This window comes from Coloeus monedula (genome assembly GCF_965178545.1).
Source record: "Coloeus monedula genome assembly, chromosome: 1".
In the NCBI taxonomy this organism is placed as follows: domain Eukaryota; kingdom Metazoa; phylum Chordata; class Aves; order Passeriformes; family Corvidae; genus Coloeus; species Coloeus monedula.
Window position 1 is genome coordinate 34,299,449 of NC_138781.1, and position 23,316 is coordinate 34,322,764.

At 49.5% G+C, this 23,316-nt stretch overlaps 1 protein-coding gene across 1 annotated transcript; it reads left to right on the top strand.

Moving 5' to 3' along the window:
- Window positions 1-14,233: 14,233 nt before the first annotated feature.
- EVX1 (even-skipped homeobox 1) lies at window positions 14,234-17,657 on the top strand (the record flags this gene model as incomplete). The annotated part of the gene is made up of 3 exons (XM_082280944.1): window positions 14,234-14,666; window positions 16,157-16,407; window positions 17,127-17,657. The coding sequence occupies 3 exons, from the start codon at window positions 14,234-14,236 to the stop codon at window positions 17,655-17,657; spliced, it is 1,215 nt and encodes a 404-aa protein (XP_082137070.1).
- Between the last annotated feature and the right edge of the window lie 5,659 nt (window positions 17,658-23,316).

Genomic DNA, 23,316 nt, shown 5'->3' on the forward strand with positions numbered 1-23,316 from the left:
TTCTGCCTTGTCAGCAAAGCTGTCAGAGCTCAGGAATTAGAGAGACTAATTAGTGTGTTCTAACAGCGGTTTCTATAATCCTATTTTCCATTTCATTGCAATGGACTAAGAGGTGCTGTGTCCATCAGTTGTGCTGTCACAGATGAGAGGTGGTAGCTTACAGCTGATCACACTGTCATTGCTGAAACTTCCTGTCAGGAACACTGGGGGTGACCTGCTCTTTCCCGCTCAGGTGAGACCTCCTCGATTGCAAAAGAAATTAGTTTCAACTCTTTATATCCAGCCTCTGTGCAGAAGTGGTCTGGGTTGAGGTTTGAGATGAGAATCTACATGTAGACTTATGGTAGTCCTTTAGCTCAGCTTAGTTTCATTTAATTACATTTAGATTTAGATTTAGATTAGATGGACTTAGTGCAAACCAGCAGAAGACACTCACACTGAACTAGGAAGTTGTTGAAAGGATCACACTGTGCTAATGAACATCTACTCTTGAAAGCTCATGCAAATTAAGATAGGATCTGAGTTTAAAATGCAATGGCCCTCCCATAGTATCTCCAAATGTGAACATTCTTGTTCTGAACAAGTTTCTATGTTCTTCCTTTGGCAGCTCAGGTTTGTCTAATCACGAAATTAACCTTGGGCTGAGATGGGGTGTGGAACTGAGGTGAAACAACGAGTCCTGTGTGGACGTTCTTAAGCATTCCCATGTGTGAACAAGTCTTTACCCTCCAGTCATCCAAAACAGTCTGTATACTGTGCTCTGTCACCCAAGTTCCACATATTTCAGAATGCAAATTACTCTGTGAACTTGCCTGGTTCATAGGTCAGCTCTGTTTTGTCGTGGGTAGACACCTGACAGGCAGTGCTCTGGTGTCATTATGTATGCCAACCCTCTGAAAGGTGTTGGTTAGCCCAATACATATGGCCGTGTTGACTGGGAGGTGTACAAATCATGGGAATTGCTTTGATTAATTGCTACTATACTAAGGGTGGGCAAAGACTTCCAGATGGGATTCAGAGAGAGAAGGAAGCTTAATCCTTTAATTAGTCCACCCAAAGTGCATCTAAAGGCTGGTACTTTCACATTGGAAACTCCAGTTCTGCAGTATTGATAGGACATTACTGGGCTTTAGGAACGATCTCTTACTAGTGTGAAGGCTTGATGCCATGGAAAATACAGCCTGTGGACAGTGCATCTGACATTCCTGTAACATTGGTGCCTCTCATCTCCCTTCATGGCTTGGAAGACCCCACATTTCCATTTGGAGCATCCCTATCTCATGCATGTGCTCCTACCTCAGAAATTAGGAACTGGCTTGTGTTTCAGATTGCTTTCACTGTGACGCATGCAGACCTCCCTTTATCTGTCAGAAGACCCACTTGATATCTTTTGTGACATTTACCCCATGAAAATCTGTTTCAGAGACATTTCTTGTAGGGGAGGTAGAGACAGATAATCTCTAAATGTTGTATACTTCACATACACACAGCTAAGGAGTAAAGACGGTAACATTCCTGTTGAAAGAGATGAGCTGAGGATTCACCCCTCCTCAAAGAACTACCAAGTTTAGGGCACTTCTTTCATGATTCTCTGTCATCATCATGATATGCATTGCTTTACCTTCAGCTCCTGATGGCTGGATTAGGACCTAAACTTTAGAAAATCAGACTCTTTGGTCCTTTTAGCAGCTGCTCTTCCACTGTCCAATTTTCGTGCTGATAAACCCATTTGGTTTCATCCTAATCCACACAAAGTTATAATTTCTTAGAGCTGGAACAGTTTTGACCTATGAGACTCTGGAGTGGTTATTAGATGGGATTAATGTATCTGCCATGCAAAGATTCTTTCAAGAGTGTTCAGATTTTTTTGGTTTTGAAGGTCTTTGGGTCTTTTTTACTTTTTTCTTTTTCCAGCATTCACTTTAATAGATTTTAACCCTTCATAAGATATTACTTTGTATGCACATGTGTGCATGTGAGTGTGTGCCTAACCCCCTAACCTGTGTGCAGTAATTTAAGGGGTTGGTTTACAAACCCACATTTCCAAAGCCCTCGATCTTGCACGGATCTGGCATGGAAATCTCAGCAAGCAGCCAGAAATCAAGTCCTCTCCACTCCCACCCTTTTTATTTCTGTGAATGAGTATGTAAGAGACCAATAAATCTAAAACTGTGCAGGCGTGGAGGAAATCATAAGAGTCAGCCTGGTGATGTTACCATGGGGAGCTGTGAAATCACTGAGGATTTATACAAGCACACACGGTGATGCTGTCATTAAAAAAAAAATTAAATGGGAGGTTGGCAGTTCTGCTCTGTGCTGCATGTGGCAGCCACCTCGGACACATGGTTCAGTACCTCCCCTCTGTGCTCTGCTTGGCAATGCCAGCCCAAGGGCAGAAATTTTTCCAGCCCTACCAGTCTTCTGGAAATCAGCTTTTGCTTGGGCAGTGTAAAGAAAACATTTCTGGCTTGGTGACTTTGGCATTTGGGGAAGGACTTACAGGAGAGAGAAGTAATTTCTGCTGCTACATCCAAATCTCATGGAGATCATAGAGGCCAGATTCTGGGCAAATGGGTACTGGGACCAGTTGCACAGCCTGGGCCTTGGATGATTGCCCTTGGTACTCCTGGGCCAAGAGGATGCTGCTGACCAGCTAAGCAGGCCATGCATCTTGTTGAGGGTTTTGAATCCTGTCTACCTGCCCAGGGCTTCTCCCGTAGCTTCAGGGGCATGGGACCTTCATATGTTTCTTTGTATTTACAGCACCAGTTGTTATATTTTCTACACGGGGAGTACTAGGTATCTGGACAGATACGGCCCTGGGCAGCCAGGAACATCCTCCCCTGGATGCCAGGATGGGGGAATGGTGCAGGAAATAGCTCCAGAAATGGCTGGGTGAGATGGAGACAAGGGTTGAGGAGAGAGATTTCTCTCTACCATTCCCCATCCAAAGGCCACTGCAGAGCTGGTTCTCCTCCTTCCGTGCAAGAGGGCCCCTTATGGAGGGTGAGGCCCTGGGTCCAAAGAGTATGGCTCACGCTGTAGCACTGTGCCCGAGGCCGGGGAGGAAAGGGCCGGGAGATGCTGTGGGCTCTGGACCTCGCCCGCTCCTTCCTGGCTGGGGCCAGCAGCGCTGCCTTCAGCCCGCCTCGCCCGCCAGAGCCGCTTTCCCAGGGCGCTTCGTGAGGTGCCCGGGGGAAAAAAACACGGCAGGGGCTTCACTGCACCCTCCGGCCTACACCCCACCAGTTTCGGGGCCGAGGGTAGGATCCGAACGATCTGGTTGTCTCTGCTGGGAGAGCGGGTGAGACAATAATCTCCACGCAGTTAACATTACCTCGTCTCCCGCCAAGCCGGGCGGCTCCTTCCCGCTGCTCCGGGAGAGGTTTTCCTGCGGAGCACAGCGAGCAGCGAGCTCAACCCACTCTGCCTGGAGCCCGTTGCTGCTCGGTCGGAGTGGATTTGCGGTTTGATCTCTTAGTCCAAAATCCACGCGCGATGGGATGAGACCGCCCGTGAGGGGCAAGCTGCGAGCTCCCACCTCTCGATTCTCCCCTCTGCAGCCCCCAGGCATATTCCTTCCCCGCTCTGGGGGGTGATCTGGAGCACACGCTCTCAGTTTTAATCCAGTTTCCAGTGACTTTTCTGCACCCAGCCTGGATGCCAGGAAACGTTTCCTTTGCAACTTTTCGTTCTGCTTCTTCTCTCCGAGTTGTGAGGGTTTTTTTCTTTTCTTTTCTTTTCTTTTCTTTTCTTTTCTTTTCTTTTCTTTTCTTTTCTTTTCTTTTCTTTTCTTTTCTTTTCTTTTCTTTTCTTTTCTTTTCTTTTCTTTTCTTTTCTTTTCTTTTCTTTTCTTTTCTTTTCTTTTCTTTTCTTTTCTTTTCTTTTCTTTTCTTTTCTTTTCCTTTCTTTTCCTTTCTTTTCTTTTCCTTTCTTTTCTTTTCTTTTCTTTTCTTTTCTTTTCTTTTCTTTTCTTTTCTTTTCTTTTCTTTTCTTTTCTTTTCTTTTCTTTTCTTTTCTTTTCTTTTCTTTTCTTTTCTTTTCTTTTCTTTTCTTTTCTTTTCTTTTCTTTTCTTTTCTTTTCTTTTCTTTTCTTTTCTTTTCTTTTCTTTTCTTTTCTTTTCTTTTCTTTTCTTTTCTTTTCTTTTCTTTTCTTTTCTTTTCTTTTCTTTTCTTTTCTTTTCTTTTCTTTTCTTTTCTTTTCTTTTCTTTTCTTTTCTTTTCTTTTCTTTTCTTTTCTTTTCTTTTCTTTTCTTTTCTTTTCTTTTCTTTTCTTTTCTTTTCTTTTCTTTTCTTTTCTTTTCTTTTCTTTTCTTTTCTTTTCTCCTCTCCTCTCCTCTCCTCTCCTCTCCTCTCCTCTCCTCTCCTCTCCTCTCCTCTCCTCTCCTCTCCTCTCCTCTCCTCTCCTCTCCTCTCCTCTCCTCTCCTCTCCTCTCCTCTCCTCTCCTCTCCTCTCCTCTCCTCTCCTCTCCTCTCCTCTCCTCTCCTCTCCTCTCCTCTCCTCTCCTCTCCTCTCCTCTCCTCTCCTCTCCTCTCCTCTCCTCTCCTCTCCTCTCCTCTCCTCTCCTCTCCTCTCCTCTCCTCTCCTCTCCTCTCCTCTCCTCTCCTCTCCTCTCCTCTCCTCTCCTCTCCTCTCCTCTCCTCTCCTCTCCTCTCCTCTCCTCTCCTCTCCTCTCCTCTCCTCTCCTCTCCTCTCCTCTCCTCTCCTCTCCTCTCCTCTCCTCTCCTCTCCTCTCTCCTCTCCTCTCTCCTCTCTCCTCTCTCCTCTCTCCTCTCTCCTCTCTCCTCTCTCCTCTCTCCTCTCTCCTTTCCTTTTTTTTTTTCATTTTTTCCTTTTTCTCGAGAAAAACACCGACTCCGTAGGATAGGTTGAGCTTTTGCTGAAGAACTGCAGTGCCCGAAATGTCACCGCCATCCCTGAGGGTGGGCGTTGGCGACGGCGCGTCCCATCGCCCTTCCTCCCTCGGATCGTCCCCAGCGCCCGGGGGAGCATCCCGCTTCCTAAGGGCTCCGGGTTTGCCGTTCGCTCTTCCAAAACATGGATGGGGGCTGAATCCCGTGGTCCTCTTCTAGAGGGAAGAGGTATAGGGGGAGAATAACCGCCTTTATATTTGAGAATAACCCTCAAATATAAAGATGTTTCAAATATAAAGGTGTTTCAAATATGAAGGTGTTTCAAAGTTTTCCCTACGGAATCATCCCGTCACAGTGCTGTCCAGGGAAGGACGTTAATCCAGTAAAGTCATTCGTGTTTCCTACGGGGCTAGAAATATTGTAAGAAAGATGCTAAACAAGAAAGGAGCAGCTCGTGGGATTTCTTCCATATGCTTTGATTAGTAATTATACCTTACTTTTTTTTTTTTTTTTTTTTTGGACTGCCGGTTGGCAGCAAGACCAAAAGCGTTCAAAACGAGTTTTGTAGACTGGAAATGGTTACCGTGTATCCATAGTAAAAGGCATGTATGTACTGGCGCACAGATGTAGTCTTTCTGGATTTGAGCAGTTTTTTCGTAGCTGGATTTTAATGGAAGAGCAAGAGTGGGAAGAACATAAGCAGATATGCCATAAATATATGTTCGTGTATATATATGTATGTACATACGGGATAAGATGTACCTTATGGCATGCACCACGGATCTAAATGGGGGGAGCTTATCATGTCCTACAAGAAGCCAACGAACGCGATTAAAGCAAAGAGGCATATTTATTTCGTTGTATTCCTCACACTTAAATCCTTGACTGCCTGTAAGAAACATTGGTTTTCCAGAGACCATCCGAGAGCAGCAGAGAGTACCAAGCTGCTCCGGCCAAGCTGCTGCCATGTGCCGCGATTTCCGCGGGTACCGCCCTAGAAGGAACTGTTTGAGTTTCTTTCACGCCTGTTTTACCTGCAACTGTGGTTTCTCCCCCTGGGCGTGTTTTCCGAGAGTTTTAAGTTAGTCTGGGCAAAATGTTCTTGACCTCGAGGGAGGCTGATGGTGAGAATGACGTAATTTCTGAAAGCGAATTAGCCGAGGGCTGCTGAGCTGCGGAGCCGTGCCCCCGGCAGGGTAGGAGCGGGGCGGTGCTGATGCCACCCGGCCGCCTGGGAGGCCGCTGCTCCCGTGGGTTCCTCCCTGCCCGCGGGAGGCAGACGGGGGTAATCTCCCGCACCTCGGCACCCCTGGCAGGAGCCATCGGAAGAGCCGCCTGGTCTTCTTGCTCCTTCTCGTATACTCATTCCTGGCACAAAGGGAAAAAAAAAAAGGAAAAAAAACCACCGGAGGCGAAAGGGCGAGCGGTCTGGCTTGTCTCCTTTCATCTCTGCGGCCCATCAGCAGTGGGGGGCGCAAGAAGACAGCAGTTAGTGTAGGGCCGCGGTGATCACAGCCAGGGACCGCCGTCTGGGAGGGTGGGAGGGAGGGGAGATGCCGCGACTGGCGTTGCGGGGAGGATGGATGCGGCCGGCGGCGCGGACGGGAACAGGAGGCCATGCGCAGGCCTGAGCTGGCTGGGGAAGGCAGGACGCCGTCCTGCCCCGAGCCCGCACTCTCCCAGTGCTGTGTCGTGTTCCCTTCTCGTCTTTGTTGACGAGACTTGCCTGGGACTTCGGGATCAGCTCCTAAAGGAGCGTGCAGCAAGCCGGCAGAGAAACAGAGCCATAGAGCGCGGGACAGGCAGCGCAGAAAAGCGCTGGATTGAGCAGCGGGTCCCGTCTGTGTGCCATGGCTACCTGCTGCAGCCTTCACGGTACTTACGCCGTGCCCTGCGCGCTGCTGCCCTGCCCGAGAAGCCAGCTCCTGCCTTTCTCTGCCGGGACTTCCCAGTACGCGCTCGTTTCCTCTTTTGGAAACAGCTAAGCCCGGACACTTGGGCTTCGCTTCTAACATTATCTTTTCTCACGCCAGTTCTCAGGCAACACTACAGGCAATCACACGAACATGTCCAGATTTTCCTCTCCACGCAATATTGATACATCCCCTATTCCCAGCAGAAACGTGATGATCTCTCAGCCTCCCTGCTGCTGCAGCGCCTTTTCCCGCTGACCAGCACACCCACCCTGCATGCCGGGCATCCCGTGCGACCAGCTGGGGAGAAATCCATCGCGCTGGGCACCCCTGCGGGCCGCGATTTTCTCTGTGATTCTGGGACCAACATGGTCAAGGTCGGGCCCACCTCGGGATCCGTGTGAAGGCACATTTTTCCTCCTTGAGCTCAGCCTTGCTAGCAGGAGGTCGGAAAGACCAGTCCTCCCAGGCAAAGAGTGCAAACAGCCCCCGTCACTGTGCCTCTGTGCCTGGGCATAGAGGGGACAGGTGAGGTGACACTGGGCATTGCTTGTATACGTGTATCAAGGGGTTAATGCAGTTCTGTTACAGCGGTGGGTAACTCAGGTTGCCTCATTTCCCACTTAATCCTTTCACCATTTCTGGTCCTCAGTGACTGAAAAGTCCTCAGTGACTGAAAAGCTCAGCTGAAGTGTTTATCAGAAACTATTGATACTGATAGATAGGATCAGAAGTCGGTCAGCAGTTCCAGCAATATTCCTGTGTTCTTCTTAAATATGCCTCAGCTAGGAAGGGGAGGAAGAGGATAATAAAGTAATCTGCTTCCAAGGATTTTATTTGCTTTGGTATAAGTTTTTTAGACAAACTCAGAATTTTCTACATGTTCCTGGGCTGAACTCTCTGGCAGAAGCCTATGACTTGCTGTGAAAGTTTTCTACATCTGTGCTTTTGCCCTGATTGCTGTCTCCCAGCCATCTGAGACATGGTACACATGGTGTGCCCAGAGCTGTGCTCTGAGAGCACAGAGGGGAACAAGGGGCCAAAGGAGAAGGATCCCCATCAGCGCAATTCATCGACTTCACTGGCTTTGCTCAGTGAGCATTGCCTGCTGCTCCATGCTCACCTTGCCTCTGTCCTTGTCCAGGGCATCATGGATTTCACAGATGGGGACAGACAGACAGACAGACAGATGGTCAGGCACTGGGGATCCAGTACCCAGAGTGCATGCCTGGACATTTCTGTCAGGCAGTGGTGCTGAAGCACTTGGCCACTGCTCAGGGAATCAGGGTAGAGATTTTGTTTTTGTGGGACAGATCCAGCCTGTGGATTAATCTCCTCATCCATGGGGGCCATGCACAGAGGTACAAGACAAAAATAAACTAGGCAGCCAAACCTGCTATTAGGATGCACTGTGAGAACAGATAATGCCATCTCATCTTGGCTAGCAGTAGATGAAGATTTTTGAGAGTAGGACTGGAAGTTAAGGGGTTAATATTCCACTCTTCATTGTTAAAACTAAGTAAATTTTTCATTCAACATGTCTTCCATGTCCCTATTTGAGGTTTTATATGTGTTTGTTTAGGGGAGAGTTTGAATGAGACAGTGATGTACAGTAATCGAACCAGCATTTTGCATCAGTGCAACTGCTGTTTTTAAGGACACTCAGATTCAGTGAGGAGTGAGAGAATTACCATTGAGATGCCTGTTCTGGGTGGCTGGGATTTCCTTTTTCTTCCCTTCCCCCTTCCCCTTCCCCTACCTCTTCCCCCTTTACTTCCCTTTCCCCTTTCTCTTCCCCTTCTCTTTGTGTTCCCTTCCCATTCCTTCCCTTTATTTTTTGTTCTTCTTTTCCTCCTTTTCATTTGTCTCATATACAGCTTTCTGTTCCTTGTAATTCTAGACGGAGTCTCATGACGTGTGTAAAGAGAAAACAAGAGGCAACATGCCTGTTCCCATGGGGTCAAATCTGCTCCTTTTCAAATCGAAGAGGAAATCACCCTTTCATTACAAGAGACACACTGTTGGGTCTCTGGAGTAAGAGACCCACTTCTGGCATTTCCCTAATGGCGAGAGGTCCCAGAAGATCCTGTACCCCTTGGGCACCCTTATCTCCAAAGGAACTTTCCTTAGGGATTTCTCACACCCTCCCCAGGGATGGAAAAGGCTCCCAGGATCCAGTATACAAGCTAGGACTTTTCCAGCCATTTTCTCTAGGCAGAATTTCCACCTCTTAGCATCAGTCTCCACTGCTCTGAAGCACTGCTCTGCCCCTCTCCGCACTTGTTCATGATGCTCCATGTAAAAATATCTTCATCCTCGTGAAAATACCAGGGTTTGGCCTATCTGGAGCAGAACCAGGCCAAACGCTGGAAAGGGACGAGGCTGCAAGAGGGCGCAGAGAGCCGCTGGTTCTGGCCGTGCGCCGCTTGCTTACGGCAGACACAGTGCACTGCAAACGCCCCTCGTTTCAACCATTTTCTTCAGGGAAGGGCCGGGAGACCTCTCTCTCCGGGATATTGGCGCCTACCTGGGAGAGACAGTGGAGGAAATAGCTGGGCGTCCCGGCGTGCGGCCAGCCGTAGGGCCGGGGCGGGTACCGGCGCCCCGACGGGAGGGCGGGCAGCCTGCGGGGCGGCGTCCCGGCCAGCAGCACCGCTTCTCTCGGCCCCTTCTGGGCCTCCAGTTTGTTTTAATAAAGCAGGACACCAAAATACTAAATGTAGGGAAAGAATGTGTGTTCGCCTCTGGCATTCCTGCGATTTTCTCCTGGTAATGCCACATCCCCCCTTATGGCTCTTCTTTTGGGCACCCCCTGAAACTCCTCAGTGTTTCTGTAAGAGGTGCTTCGGCGCACCAGGTCTCAGAAGAAGCGGGGGGAAATGGCGAAAATGCACAGCAGGAAGGGCTCCTAGTTCGGTTCTTGTTAAAAAGATCTTTAAGAAAAAAGTCTAGTCGTGGGAGCCACTGAAACACTGTCGATTTTCATTTACCTGAGCCTTCCTCCGAATTAAATTCACGCCATAAATACCTTTTTGTTTTCAAATCAGGGAGTTTGCTACGCAGATCGTGTTTCTACTGCTCATTTTAGCATTAAAAGATTGCCGCAGTTTTATGGCTCTCGACCAGTCTGGAAGAGATAGGAATTGAAATCGAAATCCCGAATTCCTCACTATTTACTACTGACATAGTAAAGCAGCAGATTTAGTTTCTACGGACAAACTTTGTCTTGAATGTCCTGGGAGAGGGAATCGTGCCCTTATCCGCACCTCCACACCTCCCCCCTCCCCCCCACCCCCCGCCACCTCTTCCCTTACGTTTTGGTGTAACAAAGTAAAAATCTCCAGAACCCCCTGTGATGAAAATGAGGCTTTGCTTCGGACAGCCAATAGGTGAAAAAAAAAACCAAACCAACAAACCCAACCCAAAAGAATCCGGAACAGACAGATGCCCTCCGCAGAGGTACCGGGATCCGGGATTCAGAGGTACAGGGACGCAGAAATGTGTCCTGGATCGGATCCTGTAAATACCATTACATGCCCTCCTAGGCACATCACACTCACGGTTCTTGTCCTCTCTCCTCAACTCCACTTACGTGTTACGTGCTGTCATTGTACTAGCTTGTCTTCACGCACAAGAATAATGCGCCTATTATTCTCTTCTCTCCAAAGCTTCCACCTCTAATCATGTCGTAAAAAATAGCCTTAATAAAACAGTGATAATTACGCCATTATTGTTAACACTACTCATTAAAAATTTAAAAATAGATTTTCTGCTTTGGTCACCCATTTGAACCAGGTATCAGTTTTTGTGGCACTAAATCGTTCAACGGTATGTCAAAACCTCCTTCCTTTTTTAAAAGACAACAAGGCTTCACGGTTTTTTAGAGAAACCGATCATGGGTTCCCAGTCTTAACTGGACAGTATAGGTCAAAAGTTACTGACACCCTGTTGACCGGCTAAGCAGAATAAATATCCCGCGGGGAAGGAAAGTGTGATGTGCCTTTCCTTCTGCAGGCTTAGCACTTTTAAGGAAAATGCCTGATTTATGAGCATATCACTCTAGCAATGTTTTAATGTCCTCCTATTACTTCCTTGTTTTGGGAAGGGTGTATATGTGCTTCGTTTGCTTTTCGTGTGCAGGGCTACCTTTCAGTCAGCGTTAAGGTGGGATTCAGTGTCCTGATCTCCTGGCCATATATCAGCAAAGAAAGCTGCAAACTCGGAAAAATAAATAAGCTTGAAAAGTTTTGAGCATATTTATGGCATCCTGGCTGTGACCTAGCGAGCGAGAGAGAATAGGTTTTAAATCTCGGTCTGGAACATGCAGCAAAAACCCCCTCCCACACCCATGGAGATATACTTTCCAATCTGCCTGGAAATTAATCCCAAATGAGGTAGTCTCCCTCCAAATAGGGCATGACAGATCTGAGAGAAACACTAGACAGAAGGCAGTGCGCCGGACCCCGCATTCCCGGCGAGGCAAAACTCCGCGGCGGCAGAGAGCGGGACGGGGCTCCTCGCTCCACCACACTGCGTCACCGGCTGGTTGACGTGCGAGGGACTCTTTCGGCGGTACTCTTCCTGGGGAACGGAAGAAATAGACATTTGAAGAATCCTTTACTAATCCAATCTAAATCGACCCCAAAACTTCCAGTACTTTTTCTTTTCCAGTCTTAGATTCCACTCGGGCCTTTAACTCTCTGTGTTTACCCTTGGCAAATTAAAGCATGTGTATGTGTGGGGGGCGTGCGTCTGTCCATGCAGGGCTGTTCCGCAGCCAGTGCTGCTGCAGGCTGCATCAAGCCTTCCGTGGCAGTGACCATCGTCTCGGGCTCAACAAAACCTCCGACCCGAGGTACAAGATGGGTGGCTTCTTGGTGGGAACGAATTAAGAATGGGGTGAGGAAGGAGGCAGCGGTGACTCGTAAACGAAGGTGATAAAACTCCTGGGGATGGGCCAGCATAATCCACAGGAATCATCCCTAAGGCTCCAGTCTGCCAGGGAGAGGATCTCCCATTAACTTCCCCACAATCGTTTCCATCCCCCACTCTGGGACCACTCCCTTGCATTCAGAATTCAGGTCCCGATTACAGTCCTATTTAAAAACAGACATGAATATCCCTCTTCTTCCTACCACCAAACTCGTTGTGATGCGGAAATCCTCTCTGTCCGCCACAGATACCGGCCAGCCTATTCCCACAGGGCTGCTTGGCCAAGCTAGGAAGGAGGCTGGAGGTGAACTTCCTCGGGAGGCTGGGGCTACCGTGGGCCCGGGGGGAGGCTGAACCTTCACACACCCCCCCGGAGGTGCCAGGATCACTAACACGGCTCCCCTACTTACTCCAACAAAGCGCAAAAACGACGCCACCAGCCGTGGGAAGCGGCACCACCGCGACGCGGTGACAGCGCTGCCCGAGCACCCCCGCCTCGCCCTGTCTGGCCCGGCCCCAGAGTTCCGGTCCGCACTGCTCCGCGCAGCGGGATCAGCGCTGCCCTTCTGCTCTGCTCAGCACTGAAGACGGACTGCCTTACCCATCCATCCATCCATCCATCCATCCATCCATCCATCCTGACGTGGTCCTGCTTCCCCGACTCCGAGCTCACACAGCCAGCAGAGCCGAGACCGGCTGCGACAGGGATGGGCGGCGGGTCCTCACAGGGCACACGCCGGTCTAGAAGCTGTCAAGGGAGAGAAGGGAAAAGGAATTTAACAGTGAGTTTTCAAGAATTTCGCAAGCTGACGGAAAGCAGCACAGTCCAGAGAGTGTTACGTGCGTGATGTACGTTTTCATGGAAAAATACATGCGTGTATATACAGGCAGAAAGGGAGAATGGTGGCCAGAGCCCTGGAAAAATTCGTGGTTTTTCACCCTGAAAACAGTTTGCTTATTGCTAGGAGCACTCCTTAATCCATGCATCCAGCAGACCGGGAATCTTGTTTGCTTGTTTGTTTGTCTCTCTGCATCCTGCTCGCAGGGCTAGACGGAAAATCACAGCATGTTTCCTATTGCGCTGCCTGTTCCCCACCGAAGCAACGTCACCTCAGATATGCCAGTAAATTCCTTACCGGATTGGGATTGTAATTGGTTGAATGTTTTCTGTATCCTGACCAGCCAATAACACTCTGAGAAAAAAATTTAGAACAACCTAGTTACGACAGATGGCGAAAAATGACTTGACACTACACACGTGAGGCAATATTAACTAAAGATGAGATCCTTACCGCATTCATTAGAAATATCATAATACGCCAAAAAGATTACACGTGCCGCTGTATTTATGGTACAAGGTCCCTTATTTTCAGGCAAGTGCCATCCAAATGGTTGCCCTTGTCATGTCTGTTTTAACAACATCTGCTAGCTAGCATAAGCTCTGGCCTTGATAACTTGCATTTTTCTGAGCCTGAATTATTCTTGGCAGACCTTCTTCTTGCAGTCGTCCCCCCCCCCCCCCCCCCCGCCGCCCCAAAAGCAGATTATAATTTGTGCAAAACCATTAGTTAAAAAGTAGAAAGGAGAGGAGACAAAAAACCTTCATAAAAGAACAAGAATAGTGGAAAAACGGAAACAGCAAAGGAATAAATAAGAACAAACGATAAACGGCAGATAGCCAGAATAACTACAGTTACAAGTGAAGTAGTTGTACCTTTTCATATGTAAAAAGCAACAAATATATAACCGCATTTCCAAATTTTAGACTAACATTTTAATCTCAGTAAGCAGAAAACAATGGCAGTTATACAGATAGGAACCGATAATTGACCCAGAGCAAAAAATCAAATCTGTTTTTACATTCAAATGACAGCACCGCATTTATCCTCAAGTTTGCAAAGGATTCTTAGAAGCCTTATATATGCAGTTAGGCGGAAGCTGATTGCCAGCAATAAATAATGCATCCAAGGAAGAGGCTTGAGTACGTATCTTCTCACTTCCAGGATGCAGCTAGGGATCTTCGCCTCAATTCTACATCAAGGTTGTGGCTTAAAGCAGTCAAAGGGCTATTTAATTGTCAGGCAAGGCTTCCCCCTGCGGAACTCTCTCCGCATGTTACAACCTCTTTGCAGCTCCATATGCATCTCTTTTTCACACTTCCCTCTCCATCTCAGGCTCCTACACCTGGTGCATCACGCATTTAGCCCATTCGCTCCGGCTCTTCCTTTCATCTTCCCAATGGCAGACGTTTCTATTTATCCACTGGCAATCAATGTGTGGCGTCACCGGTGGTACTGTAATGACGACTGCACCATTGAGGATGACAGCTTAGAAAGAAGAGGGCAATGGTGATCCCTCCCAGAGCAGCACAGCAGAGTGTAGCGCTCGCATCACAAGGTCACCCTATCTCACCGCTGGCTCCTCTGCATTGGCAGGAGAGGGTTGCTGGGTTTGTACAAGGCTGGGGCGGGAGCAGGAGGGAGGGGGGGAAGAGATCTGGATTTTTTTTCTCCCCTCCCTTAAGCAAAGCCACAATGGAAACCAGGAAGGAGATGGTGATGTTTCTGGAGGGGACTACTCTTGGCGCTCTAGTTGGCAAGAGGGTGCCTAATTTGTCCGAAGCAGTGGGGAGCCCCGCTGCGGAGCCGCAGGAGAAGATGATCCATCGGAACTGCATCAGCCCCAGACCTGGCCCCTTGTCGTCCCGGGAGAGAGGAGGAGGAGGAGGTGGCGGAGGAGAAGACGAAGAGGAGGTGGAGGTGCTGCCAGGGACAGGGACGGTGCCGGAGAGCCGCTCGGCGGCGGCAGCACTGCTTTCGGCCGGACAGCAGCCCCCCGCCCCGGAGCTCCCCTCCAGCAAAGGGCAGCAGAGCAGCTCGGACACCGAGTCGGATTTCTATGAGGAAATCGAGGTGAGCTGCACCCCGGACTGCGCCACGGGGAGCGCCGAGTACCAGCACAGCAAAGGTACCCAACTCCTTCCCATGCCTGCAGCCCCACGCCCGCTCCGGGGCTGGGTGGCAGCACTGGTGGGGCGGGGGGGCTGCCGGAGGGGGTTTTCCCCTCGCCAGCTGAGCGAGGGGCAACGAAATCGGGTATGTGTGTGTCTGCGTGTGTGTGATTTCTTTCCTGACTGATTCCTCACCTCCCTGCCACCGGGAGACTTATTTGGGGAGTCAGGACACGACGCCGGGCGGCCCCCGCGTCCCTGGAGGGGAGCCAGGCTTCCCGTCATGGATGCGTCAGGTCTGCAGCTTGTCCCGTAGGATCTTTTCGGCCAAGACAACCACGCACTCTCCTCTTCAATCTATTCTATTTTGGTTTTATTCTTCCCCGTCGCCTAGACAGTGCATGCTCCGGGAAATCCCATACGATCCTCCACAGCGGCGGGTTTTCTTGTATGTGTGTCTGGGGGGGTAAGATCAAACGGGTTTTCTGGCCAAGAGCTGTTTGTGGTTTTGCAGGGTGAAATGTGCCCGGGCGAGTGCGGAAGCGCCCATAAAGACCGTAAAATCGCTCGCCGACTCATGCCAGCCCCAAGTGCGGCAGCGAGGGCCTTGTTTGCACGTTGGCTTAAAAAAAAAAGAAAAAAAAAAAAAAAAAAAAAAAAGAGGTCCGAATTACCTTGTCACTTCTATGTCTCGGTGGCGCCAGCTCGGAAATGGTCCCAATGAATTAATTGCCTTTGGTCTCGGGGACAATGAGGGAGAGTTGCATTTGAAAGCAAATGCAGCGGACAGGCCCCTTTTCCCCCTGCCCCCACTCCCCACTCACTCTTCTCACCTTCCCAGCTCGGCAAAGACGCCCCTACCCTGACAACAACCCACCTCTCCCTCCTCCCCGTCCCTCAGTCACTTCAAGAAGCCGGGAAGCGCAGAGAGCGCTGCCTGTCCTCTCTCGTCCCTTAGAGGCTCGTTGAAAATATCCCATCCTGGGCTTTGGAGGCTGAGTGGAGATCCCTAAGGCCTCGCCTTCCCCTCAGAGAGAACAGTCCCTGCCTGCTGGCTGCTCCACTCTTGGGTCCTTGCTGGCGTGGAGGAAGGGACAGCGGAGCCGTGCTACGTGGACGGCGGGCACACCTGCCTTTTCCAGGCGCTCAGGGTCGGGGGATGCTGCGGCCCTCCGGTTTCCCAGTGAAGGAAGCGAGTGGGGGGCTCAGCGAGCAGACACCGCCAGTGCGGGGGGGGGGGGGGGGTGCGTCGGGAAGGGCGGGGGACAGGTGACCTCCCAGCCAGAGTGAATAAATACCCCTCAAATCCCCTTCTCGCTTCCCTCCTCCCCGGTGCTTCTTGGATGTCAGTACCCCAGTACCCTCAGTACACCGGGGCAGGCACGGAAACGCCGAATGAGGGTGGGACGGGGGGCAGAAAGGCGTTCGCTGGGGAGGAGGACGGCGAGCATCCCTCCATGCCCGTCCGCCTCCGAGCGTGTGTCGTTGCTCCGGACTCCCCACGCAGGGCCGTGCTCCGAGGCGTTGGCCGGCAGCCCCAGCGGCGGGGGGGATCACCCCAAGGGCAGCGGAGGCAGCGGCGGCTCCCAGGGCTCGCTGGCCTGCAGCGCCAGCGACCAGATGCGCCGCTACCGCACCGCCTTCACCCGCGAGCAGATCGCCCGGCTGGAGAAGGAGTTTTACCGGGAGAATTACGTGTCCAGGCCCCGGAGATGTGAGCTGGCGGCTGCTCTAAATCTGCCAGAAACCACCATCAAGGTACACGCAGCTCGGACATGTTTCCAATTAGCACGATATAAATCTATATGGCCAAACTTCCTTGCAAAACTCGGGAAAGCACTTCGCCAACATAACCCTCCCTCTCAGCTCCCCCCGCCTCCCGCCCCTTTCCTGGCCCTGCCCGCACCCTACAGCAATGCGGGAGACGGGACACGGCTCCCGGAGCCATCCCGGCCAGCGCCGCTAATCTGACCTCTCCCTAGCAGATTATTTTTAATCCTCCCTTCGGTTCAGTCCAAATCTCACTCAGCTCTTGGGGAGGGAGGAGGAAGCCAGTAGCAGATCTTGTTTCCATCTCGCTTTGCTTTGCCTTCTCAAAAACATTTGCACATGAAAATAAACCCGATAGCAACAATCCCAGGTAGTTTTGGATGCGAAAGGGCAGCAATGAGGCAGATCCGCCTGCTTGGCCGGGACCCAGGGACGGGGGGTGGGGGGCAGCAGGACAAGCCCTAGCAAGCAGAAAGGAAAACAAGCACCCTAAAAGGGCTGCTCCTCTGGGTCTCCCTACAGATTTTTATAGGGGCTTAACTGATCCCTCCGTACGTGATGACAACTCCCTCTGGGAGGGAGAGCTGGCGCCGGTCTCCGCTCTCCGGCAGACAGATCCGCGCCCGCCGCACCGGCCTGGGACTGGGGCCGGCGGCCAGGCGGAGCGGGGCGGCGGCGGATGACGGCTCTCGCCTCTCTACCCGCAGGTTTGGTTCCAGAACCGCAGGATGAAGGACAAGAGGCAGCGCCTGGCCATGACCTGGCCTCACCCAGCCGATCCGGCGTTTTATACGTACATGATGAGCCACGCGGCAGCCACCGGGAATCTGCCGTATCCATTCCCGTCCCACCTGCCCCTGCCCTACTACTCCCACATGGGCATCGGAGCCACGTCGGCCTCTGGCGCCACCCCCTTCAGTACCCCCCTGAGGCCTCTGGACACCTTCAGGGTTCTCTCCCACCCGTACCCGAGACCAGAACTGCTGTGCGCCTTCAGACATCCCTCTCTCTACCCTGCCCCAACTCATGGACTCAGCAGCGCCGGGGGCAGCCCCTGCTCTTGCCTGGCTTGCCACAGCGGCCAGTCCAACGGGCTGGCACAGAGGCCCTCCGGATCAGACTTTACCTGCTCGGCCACAACCAGGACTGACTCCTTCCTCACTTTCACGCCCTCTGTGCTGAGCAAAGCCACCTCAGTTTCCATGGACCAGAGGGAAGAAGTACCTTTAACGAGATAAACCTTTGTCTCAGGGTTATTAAACACTCATCCCTTTCCAGGACTTCTCTTCGAGTTAATGTACCTAAGAGCCCGTGTTTATTTAATCGTGTTCTCTCCTCAGCCGTGGATACCCACAGCAAAAAAAAAAAAGAAAAAAAAAAAAAAAGAAAAAAAAAAGAAAAAAGAAAAAATAAAAAAGGAAAAAAAGAAAAAAAGAAAGAAAAAAAAGGACTAAAAATAGCTCAGTCTTAAAAGGATTTACATTCAAAGGGGGGAAAAATAAAAGAATGAAGAAGGAAAGAAATTACTAGTGATTTATCTCTGAGAAGGAATTCAGGCACGAAGGAGGAAGAAAATCAACTCGAATGAAATATGCTCCAGCCATCTATAGAAATGTGCTGGGACATTCTTTTCCGTGGATAGACTTCTTCCCAAGGGCTGGGGCTTCTGCAGATCACAACAAACCCTATGCACAAACCTACAAGATGGAGAGGGAAAATCTGAAATACTTGAAAGAAACACTATCTTGATAACAAAATGGCTTGTGCACATGAAGAAAGCAAAGATGTAACCTCTCAGTGTTCAGAAAATAAAAACAACAGGCAAACAGCAAAAAAACCCAAACAAACAAACCACCCCAAAATGTTTCCGGTTTGCACCTCGGCAGTATTATCCAGTTGTCTATAGAAAATAACAATGCTTTACCATAAAGAAAACCTGTCATTCTGTACATCACTTTCGTGGTTTAATTGCATTCTTTACCCTCCCTTGTCTCGTCCTTCGTTGTGAGCAGAAATCCGGCATTTCATTTCCTCTTTCATTCCAACTTTTATTTTTAAGAGGCATACTGGAACTGGCAGGGGAAAAATGCGAGCTCCTGCCTCTTTATGGGTCAGAGCTATTTGTCCTTTAAATAACAATGTCCTATTATCAGTCTCTGAAATGTGTACACACTGACGAAATTAGCAAGTGATGTATATGTAAAGAGGGTTTTTGAATATCGAATGTACAATGCTCTGTGAGCAAAGACCCCGTGCCAAACGCTAACAAGCCGCCAAGGGAAGAGATTAGGTGACAGGGAGCACAGCTCCTTCAGACAATCACCAGTCTGTAAATTAGAGCAAAGGCGATTTCCCTTCCTTTGTACCTCAGCCTTCAGTTCTCTCATTGCCTTTTCCTTGCTGAGTATTTTTTATGTTTTTATTTTATTTTTAATTAATTATTTCATGTGTTGGGTTTTGTGCTTCCTTCCTCATCCCTAATCTTTGCATTTGTGTGTGTCCTTCACACTGATTACTCTTCCTTCTTGAGGAGTATTTCTTTCACAAACTCACCCGCCGGTCTCCTATTCAAAAGGTATTTCGGAAGAAGGTAGCATCATTGCTTTTGCTTGGATTTCTGTAACTTAAAATTTAAAAAACGCGGGCACGGAGCTGGGTAGTGGTTTCTTCCAAACCCGAAATTATTTATCTCATTCTGTTTTTAAATAGCCCAAAGAATACACCGCCATAATTTGTTACCATGTCGGAATAAAACTTAGTAACAACAAAAATAACAACACTGAAACCGATAATAACGACGCGTTTTAACAACCTCTCACTCATATTTTTATCGTGCTTGTTAAAAGAAAAAAAAAAAAAAAAGGTAAAAGTGTTGCTTAAGACGAATTTCACCGCGCAGTTTCTAATAGTTACAGTTCAACAAGCAGGAAAATAAATGCTGGACAGAACAAAGACGTGTTGACACCTCTGTATCTACTTTGTACTAAATTGCTGAGAAGCCTCTGGTTTATTGTCACACCGGAGACTTTTTGTCCTTAGGAGAGGGAGTGAATAGCAGCGTTTCCCTATAGCGGATGGAAAGCAGGGAAGAGACACGGGCGTGCCAGGATATATTTTTTCAAAAAAAAAAATTGTTTATTACAGCTTTTAAAAACCTGATCCAAAGTCACCGTCTTTACATCATTAAGAGCAGGTTGTTCCACCCTTTATAAATGAGATCTTCTCATGGACATGGAAAGCGATGGCCCTTTTTGGACACTCACAAGTAGATTCTCCTTTCCCGTCCCCCACCCCCCGGAAATAACAATTGTAAACAGCGTCCAAGGGCAGAGCCGAACAACATCCGAGCTTTGCAAGCCTTTCCCCCTCCTTTACTTTGCCTTTTATCAGACAGAAGAACCAGTCCTGTAAAATAGGAGCTGCCGAGCCAGTGCTTGATACAATCCCCCCGGCGACTCAGGGAGAAGGGAGCGCTGAAGAGGTCGGGGGAGGGGTGGCACAGCAGATGAGCACTATCCGCCAAAAACGGGGTGTCCTAGATAGCTCACGACCCTTCGTTCCTCAGCCAGGCACAGTCACCTGCTGGGCCGAGAACACAGGCCAAGATCCGGCCGAGGCTGCTGCTGCGATCGCGGCACCAGTTTGCTCTTGCAAAATGACCAGTTCAGAAAATGCCATCGGCTGACGCGCAGGACAATAAATATATATATACATATATATTTTCAAATACATATATTTTATACACCTAGAAGTGTGAGAGGAAAAAAGACCATTTAAGCCTCTGATTACCACCCTTGACTGGGATATCCCCGCTTAACGAACGGGGAGCGGGGAGGCAGGGACAGGGAGCGCCCGCAGCCGGCACGGTCCCCGCTCTCCCCTCGGCTCCAGTGCCGCCACCCCGATCGCCCACTCTTGAAGGATGGTGCGGCAAAGGGAGGCTGTGAATTTCTCCGCGGTTCGGTCACAGGGCAGAGATTGCCTGCGACAGGTAAATAGGCTGCGGGTCGCAGTAATGCCAAGAGTATTTTCAGTTAATAGGGGAGGGAAAATGAGGTGTCTGGAGCGATATTGGAAAGTACAAGATCGATGATCCGTCCTCGTGTCCAATCAGCAGCCTTTAATTGACTGTATTTTCTAGGTAATTGAGCCGCTGTGCTCCTAAATTGAAGTGGAAGATATAACAATACATCTCAGTGGGAGGAATTACTCATTACTTCATAATGAAATTTTCCATTTGCTCCGTGGGGCCGATGCCGTTAACGCCTTCGCCGCCGGTGGTGGTGTCCGCGGCCCCGCGCGGGGTGTCGGCTCCGGGCACGCGTGGGGCATCGGCGGCGGCGAGGGCAGACACAGGGCACCCAGCCGGCAGCAGGTTCTGCTTTTAGCCCCGAGGCACTGCCACCAGGCAGGCAGGTTTCCACGGCGCCGCCCTGGTCGGGGATGAGACCATTCGAGGAATTAGGGTGAGATCCCGGGGGAGCCGGCGGTGGGCACCTGGACCCTTGTCACCAGGGGGAGCGGAGTTGTCTTCGGGTACCCCATGTGCCACATCGGGTTCGCTCCCTAGCCAGCCAAATTCAGTTCCTAAAGGCCGTCCCTCCCACCCCCCCTTGTTAGCGTTTGATTGATTGCCTTATTAAAGCGTGTTCTTGTAAGTGTGACCGAGCTGATTGCACTGCATATGTTTGGGATAATGCTCATTTTAAACAACTGAATAATAATACTACTAATAAAAAAAGGACCAGAAGAGGAGGAAGATGAGCTCTAGAGAACGGGTTAAGCCTAAACGATCCCGGGGAGCAGCGCTGTAACTCGCGCATTAAATTGTTCCTTTACTATCAAATCACTCAGTCCATCTTTGTTGTGTTTTATCTGTCACCTCCTGTACCATTAAGTGAAATAGCAACGAGACTGATGCTTACTTTCCCGTCTCAGACTATATGTTTTTATTAAGGTTGTATGATTAAACTGGATCGGATCTGCTTTCCCAGCACTATGTTTTACTTCTGCACCTAAATCATTGACAAATCGTCTCTCCATATTTCACGTTTTCTGCTGGGTTGTTCGGTCATTTACCGGCACCTGCAGAAAAGCATGCGGCTCCTTTAGCTTTTTGGCTTGTCTATCTGAAAGACCCTTTTGTTTTCTATTATTCTCCTGCTCGCCTGGCTACTTTATTTTACTACTGAGTTTAGCCCCTGAAAACACCCTCCACCATATGTCACCCCAAGGCCCGCTGTCCTGCCTCTTACAATAGTGTCACCCTGGGGTAAAGCCCACGTCAGGATGAGCTGAAGTCTCGTTAACACAAATGGCTTCATTTAGGCGCATCAGGTTCCTGGGTGGATGTAAAGGGGGAGAGGAAAGCAGTCCCACGCGCTTTTTGCTTCATCCTTCTACCCGGAGCTCCTTACATGTTGCCTGTTCCATTCAGATCTTCTTGCTTTTTCATTTGTAAGGCGGGAGGGTCCCGTCCTGACCCTGGAGAGCTGGTACTGCGGAAGGGATGTGGTTACGGTAGATCAGGGTAGATCCTCGCTGGAACTGGTCCCTGTTTTAGAAAGTTTTTCTTCTCTCTCTCTTTCTCAAGTAGGAGGAAGAAGAGATAGCTAGTTCAGGACCTTCTAACAAGAAAACAAATAGATCACAACCTCTGGCCTCCAGTCCACCGTTTGCTTTCCTCCCCTTCCTTTTTTGAAAAAAAATCAGTTAAACTGAGTGTATCTACGACCAAGAATGTAGTGCAGGTTTACACTAATATTTACAAACCTCATTTTAAAGAATCTCCGTCGGTGTATTGCATGCACATATACACGCAAAGCAAACACATAAAGTGATTTTCCCTGCTGCCCTCTCTGCAAAGAAGTGCCTGGGACTTCAGAGACAGAAATTGCCACTTAAGAACATCACATGAAAGTATTAAGTAATTATTTAAAACAAGGCTGTTTAGAAAAATATTTGTGTTTATTGCAGCTGCTCGATTGGCCTCGTTAAATCTGGGGAGCATTTAAATTGTGTTACAGTCTCATTTAAATCCAGTTTCGTTCCAGCAGGCTGCAAAGCCTGAATAGAACCAATCACTCCATAATGATGATGAATGAGAAATTAATTCAGATACAAGCAAGACAATTTAGGCCTTCATCTGTTTAAATAGCCTTCCAAGATTATTCGCAATTGCAGGTCACAGATTTAATCAATTGTCCAATCTTGTGAAAGTCATATCCTTGCATCTTCATCGAGATTATTTATAGCGCGGCAAAGCCCAGTGAAAGGTATACGCTCTTAACAGGAACAATTACTTAAAGAGAAGCGTTTGCAAAATGAAAAACAAATGCCTCCGTGGGCAGTAAATGATCAAACACTTCCTCGCTCTCCCGGCACATCCTCCCGGGCTGAGGAAGGGAACGGAGCTGCAGGTGGGGGGTAAAGAGGACCATCACCAAACTCCATCCCTGCCGCATCGGCTCTTATGCTCTTCAGCGCAACCACCCGCGTCCCTTCGTGGGCCACCCAGTCTAGTCTTCTGAGGGCGATGGCCGCAGAAAGGAGATGTTAAAAAGCAGTTTTTAATCACGCAAGAATAAGAAAACCGCGCCGCTGCTCAGCCTGGGGATGCCGAGGTCTCCTGCGGGGAGAACTGTCATTTTCTGCCTCTGACTGGCTCCTATTCGAGATATATAAATATATATGTACCAGCAGCCCTGTTTTAGGTCGAGCCCTGTGAATCCCCTGGCCCAGACTTGCACACAACCGGCCTCCCCCTGGCGCGGTGCTCGCCTGGCTCGGGATGAAGCCGGCAGAGAATCACTGCACCTCTCCTGGAAACGCCGGCTCTTCTTTCGGGCTTGGACCAGCCCCACCGGGGAAAACCCGAGGTCCAGAATAACTCAGGGT